This window comes from Passer montanus, unplaced genomic scaffold, assembly GCF_014805655.1.
Source record: "Passer montanus isolate IOZ18808 unplaced genomic scaffold, ASM1480565v1 scaffold1209, whole genome shotgun sequence".
Lineage (NCBI taxonomy): Eukaryota > Metazoa > Chordata > Aves > Passeriformes > Passeridae > Passer > Passer montanus.
In genome coordinates, this window is record NW_024358823.1 from 1 (window position 1) to 6078 (window position 6078).

Below are 6078 nucleotides of genomic sequence, written 5' to 3' on the forward strand. Positions count from 1 at the left end.
CCCTTCTCAGTTTTAAAAAGAAAAGGAAAAAAATGAACAACGTGAAAAGAAAAAACCCATGAACAAAATTCAGCATCCATCCATGGAGGAATCATCGGAGTGATCACTCGCATCATCTGCATCCGAATCATCACTCCATGATTCACCCACTTGACGCCTTTCAGGTTGGTCACGGCTTCTGTTTTGCCTGTCAGTCGGATTCTGTCTCTGCGGTTGCAGGTCAGGGCGAACACACTTTGAAGGTACCCAGCGCACCCCGGTATCTGTGGATACACAAGCATACCCACGCCCCGAAGCGATAAGATCATAGGGACCTTCCCACTGTTTGGTGACTAAATTCCGCACCCGAACCTTCGCTCGAGGCTGATGTGCTTCGTCCGCAGCCTGCAACGAGAGATGGTGATTCAAAACAACAGGGTTATTTGAGTTCTGCGGCACCGTAAGATGATTGATGGTGTACAATGCCTTTGCCAACCGACTGTGCGGGGTTTCACCCTGCATTCCCCGTTTTTGTTTTTGAAGAACCCGCTTCAGAGTACCATGAGCACGTTCTACAATAGCTTGGCCAGACGGAGAATGAGGGATACCAAACTTGTGTGACACACCCCACAACTGCAGGAACTGCCGCACCTTTTGCGATGCGTAAGCAGGACCATTGTCGGTCTTCACAGCAGAAGGTATGCCCAGAACGGCAAAGGCCTGCCTCCAGTGGGCAAGGACATCACGGGCCTTTTCTCCGGTGTGAGCGGAAGCCCACATTGCAGAGGAGAATGTGTCCACCGTGACATGCACATACTTGAGCCGGCCAAACTCGGCAATCTGGGTGACATCGGTCTGCCAAAGCTCCAAGGCCCTAAGGCCCCTGGGGTTTACCCCTGCTGGTAAAGGTGGAGCCAGTGCATGGCAGTCATCACATGACTCAACAATGTCACGAGCCTCTGTTGGCGTCAGCTGAAACTGCTTCTGCAGAGTATGTGCGTTCTGGTGGAAAAACCCATGAGATGCCTTGGCCTGCGCGAGTGTATCAGGCTGAGGGGCTACCCACGCTGGGTTAGCTAACTTGTCAGCCCTCGCGTTACCTTCCACTATAAAGCCTGGCAAATTGGTGTGACTCCTTACATGCAGAACGTAGAAAGGATGAACCCGAGCCTGAATGGCACACCACAAGGCCTTCAGCAAATGAAACAAGGCCGGGTTACTGACCTCTTTCAAGACCGACTGACCCAACCGCTGTGCAATGTCGGCCACATAGGCAGAATCCGTGACCAAGTTGAAAGGTTCCTGGGAAAATTTCTCAAATGCCATGACAGCAGCCTTCAATTCAACCAATTGGGCTGACCCACCCTCATGTCCTTCCAGAACCTGCCACTCAGATCCGTCCCTCCAGGTAACAATGGCCTTTCCTGTCCTCCCTGAACCGTCGGTAAAGACGGTGGGTCCTTGCACAGGTTCCTGACTATTTTTGGGCCGCAAAGAGATTTGTGTGGACTTCGCCATATGCAACAGCCTATGGCTGGGCAGATGATAAGTGATCTGCCCTGAAAAGTTTTCCAGAGCACTCTGCAGGGACACACTGTTTGCAAAGCTCCAGTCAAAATCCTCCCGCTGTACTGGGAGTATGATCTTTGCGGGATCCGCACCCATCAATTGCAAGCACCGTTGCCGGCATTTGATTATCAAACGAGCAAAAAGCTCAGACAATGGGGTTGCCGTCTTTTGCGGCTGATGGGGCAGGAAAACCCATTCCAAAACGTGCAAGGAATCGGACCATTTGTCACTCCATTGGCCAATGATACCTGTGGGATGCGAATCTGGAGCGGTGATGAACACAGTGACATCAATGGAGGGATCAATGCGGTAAACTTGCCAAGCCGAAACGGCCTGCTGAACCACCTCCAGCACCTGACGTGCCTCAGGGGTCAATGAACGAGGCGACTTTAGATCAGAGTCTCCTTTTAGTAGATCATACAATGGAGACAGTTGTGCATCGGTTAGCCCCAGGTATGGACGTAACCAAGTGATGACACCTACCAATTTTTGGGCATCATTCAGTGTCTTCACAGGATGCACGAATTGCACCTCCTGGTGACAGATTGTCTGTTCCAGAATTTTGACCCCCAAATACTTCCAAGGTGGTTGTTGCTGGACCTTTTCTGGAGCCACCTGCAGTCCATGTGCATTTAAAGCATCGAGCAACTGAGGCTGAATTCTCAGAAACAATCCTTCAGATAAACAATGCGGACTGGCCAATCGGCAGGGAGCCTGGTAGGCGATGGCTTGCCCGCCTGCAATGTTCCCATGCCTTCCATCACGGCATTGACCTTTCGGAGGTCTTGCAACAACCTCCATTTCCCAGATTTCTTCTTGATGCAAAAGACAGGAGTGTTCCAGGGACTGGTGGAGGGCTCCAAATGGCCCTGGTCCAACTGCTCCTGCACCAGATTCCGAAGGGCGACCAATTTATCTCGAGGGAGGGGCCACTGGTTCTCCCAAACAGGTTTGTCCACCAACCACCGTATAGGAGGCGTAGGACAGTCCGCGCCCTTCATCGCAGTGGCCCCCATCAAAAACCCGTCCCGATGCGCACCCCCCACGCTGACAGAACATCCCTCCCCCAGAGGTTAACAGGAGTAGAAGTAACATGCGGCCTGATCCAGGCCGTCTGTCCCTCTGGGTTCGTGACCAGCACGGACTGCTGGCTCACGTAACACTGCGCCGTTCCCCCCAGCCCCCTGACAGGCGTCTCCACCGGATCCAGGGGCCAGTCCGGAGGCCAGGCAGCAAGAGAGAGAATCGTGATGTCAGCGCCGCTGTCAAGAAGCCCGCGAAGGCGAGTCTCCGACGGCGTCACACCAGGAATGGACAGGGCACACATCATCTCAGGACGTTCCTTGGTCAGAACAGCAGTCCAGTGCACTTGAGGCGGCCCAGTGGATCCGAAACCGCTAGCTCCACGCGACCGGTCCGCTGCCCTGCGAACAGAGGACTTAAAGGGCACAAGTTGAGCAAGTCGTGTCCCTTTCGGGATCGTGACCGGGGGGGTGGGTGTGGAAACCATGGCACAAATCTGCCCTGTAAAGTCTGCATCAATGAGCCCCAGATGCACAACGATGCCCTGAAGGGTGGCACTAGACCTCCCCATCAAGAGAGCACTCATGCCCCCACCCAAGGGACCAAAGGCATCTAGGGGAACCTTGTGTACTTCACAAGATTCTAACACAACCGTTGCTGCTGTGCAGACGTCTACACCCGCTGAGCCGCGGGTGCTGGCTGCAAGCCGACTGAGCAAACCTCCATCGGCTCCAGGGTCTGGAGAGAAGCTTGTGTCTGAGCGCGTCTCCCCTTCGCGCTTCGCTTCCCGTTTCCCGAGCCCGGCAGTGCCTGGCCATTAGCATGAACCGTTGCCTTGCAGACATTTGTCATATGGTTCGGTCTTCCACACCGACCACACAGAAACATAGGAATCTTTTCCTTCTGTTCTTTCTTCCCCCGTTTCTTGCTGCCCTGAGCATTCCCCTGCTGCTTCTGCCAGCCCTGTGGCGCTGCCCAGACTGGCTGCGCAGCAGTAGCCCAGGCAGCCATCTTCTGAACAGGGGGACCTATGACCGAACAGGCCTCTGTCATTTGCGAGACAGTAGCCCCACCAGGAAGAGCGTCTATGACTCTCTTACAGTCTGCCGTACAGTTGCTCCTCGCTAGGTCCGCAATCACAGCCTCTCGTGTCAGCGGATTTGTCAGTTGCCTCTCCACCGAGGCAGTCAGCCTCCCCACGAATGTCATGAAAGGCTCATCAGCCTTCTGGACAATGGTTGCAAAAACAGGGGGACCTATGACCGAACAGGCCTCTGTCATTTGCGAGACAGTAGCCCCACCAGGAAGAGCGTCTATGACTCTCTTACAGTCTGCCGTACAGTTGCTCCTCGCTAGGTCCGCAATCACAGCCTCTCGTGTCAGCGGATTTGTCAGTTGCCTCTCCACCGAGGCAGTCAGCCTCCCCACGAATGTCATGAAAGGCTCATCAGCCTTCTGGACAATGGTTGCAAATGGTTGCCGTGGAGCAGCCATTTCTACGGTCTGAATCACTGCCGACATGCCTAGTGCTTGACACTGCTCAAGCACGGAGGGAGAGAAACCAGCCTGTCCCTGAGGCTCAGTGTAATTGCCTGTACCCATCAGCATGTCAACGTCAGCCACTCTCCTGGGATCCTGCGGCCCCAGTGTAGCATTATGCTGTGCTGTAGTGGCTGCCAAGCGAGCCCACTTGGTCTCAAAGACGCCAAATTGCACGGGATCAAAAAGAGCACGCGCAACGTCACGGACATCGGCAGGCGTGCGCACCTCAGGAGAAATCATGCGAAGCATGTGCATGACTTCAGAAGAGCCCAGACCATGTCGAGCAACCGTCTCACGGAGTTTTGTCTTTGTCTTGAAGGGCAGAGGCTCATAAGTGTTATGAGCAAGGCCCCTGATCACAGGAAAAGCCTGGGGGCCTTCTGGCAAGGCCGCAATACCTGCCGTATCCCGTCCCGTGGGCCCCACGGGAACAAGAGCAGCTGCCTGACTGCGAGGCACTGCGACAGCACTCGACCCCGCATCCCCCGCAGCACCAGCAGAGCCAGAGGAGCCCCCTCCGTGATCCTGCAGACGCTGCGAGGAGACAGGCTCACGCATCTCATCAGCCGTAGCTCCGACTTCCCCCCAGAATCGCCTGGGATCCTTCGGACGCACGGTCACCTGGCACGGGGGAAGAGTCCACACACCCGGCAGGGAGGACCTGCGACCCCGGGAGAACACCGGTTTCCCGCTGGCCGCGTCAGCAGTCGCGCTAAAGGTGAACACCCCAGCGCCCTGGCGCGCCGCAGCCCCCGCAGAAGACGGGGACTGCGGGGCCGAACCAGCTGCTCCCCCGGCAGCGCCGTCCGCCTCGGCACCGGCAGAGGGCGCCGCAGTGGACGCAGGCGCCGGCACAGACCGCCAACCCGACGCGGAGCCACCCGTCTCCCGCGCAGGGGAGGGGCGGGACACAGGGAGAGATGCGGCTCGCGGAGCCACGTCAGCGCGGGGCGGCACAAGGGAGGTTGGCACAGCCCCTAGCAGCACCCGCCCCATCTCACGGGAGGCCGCAGCCGACTCCGCCTCCGCTGTACACAGCGAGGCAGGCATGCCGCCCACCATGATGGGACGAGATCGAGCACCGACCAACGCCCCGCCTCCGGCAGCCTCCACCGCCTGCGCATGCCCGGCGGGCTGCTCAGGCTCAGAAACAGGAGAGACTGTCCCCCCGCGGGACGGGCCCGAATCTGAAGCGGGCGAACCCGCTTCCGCCGGCCGCAGGGAATATGTTGTGGACTTACCACAATGCGAACAGAGCGTTGTCACCAAATCAGACCCGAACAAAACCGGGCACTGATCCAGGGGCCCCTCATCGCCCCCGAGCGCCGGGAAGGCACAGGGGGACGACGGCTGCCCCTCCACACCGCGGTTCGGGGCAGGGCGAGTCAGCCGAGCTGCCTCCCCGGGACCCCCAGAAACCCGCGGGACTCCGCCCCCCGGCTGACCACTCTGGAACCGAGGGGTGAGAGACCGATCCTCCTCCGAGGACCAACCACCACCCTCGGAGGCGGAATCATCCTCCAGCTCCCCCCGCCGGGAAGCGGAGGAAGCTTCTGCGTCGCTCAAAAGCTCAGATTCCCTTTCATCCCCATCCGAGACGGACAGGTCCTTCCGGGAACCTGCAGAGCTGCAAGGTTCAGACCCCCATGCAGCCCGAGCAACATCCTGCAATGTGTGCCACATCAATTTCACGCTGGCAGGACCACCAGCCATCATCTCCTGCACGAGGTGGTCATTCACGCAAGACCACGCCGCCTCAGAGAACGCCTCCGTAGGGTCGGAAAAGAATCCCCGCTGTGTAGCCCAGCAAAGGAGTGTTTCGAAATCACTCCAGGGCACGGAGATCTCACTGGTCGCCAGGACCCGTCTCCACGAACCCAACACACCAAATGCACTCATGATACCCACAGGAGTGCCGCTATCACAGGACAGCAAGCCAAGCTCCCAGCAGGGAAGGGGCAAACG

At 57.6% G+C, this 6078-nt stretch overlaps 1 protein-coding gene across 1 annotated transcript; it reads right to left on the reverse strand.

The window, feature by feature from the left end:
• Positions 1–3243: 3243 nt before the first annotated feature.
• LOC120497088 lies at positions 3244–6072 on the reverse strand. The gene is made up of 2 exons (XM_039698141.1): positions 3828–6072; positions 3244–3599 (listed from the first exon to the last, which is right to left on the reverse strand). The coding sequence occupies exons 1-2, from the start codon at positions 6010–6012 to the stop codon at positions 3244–3246; spliced, it is 2541 nt and encodes an 846-aa protein (XP_039554075.1). The 5' UTR covers positions 6013–6072.
• Between the last annotated feature and the right edge of the window lie 6 nt (positions 6073–6078).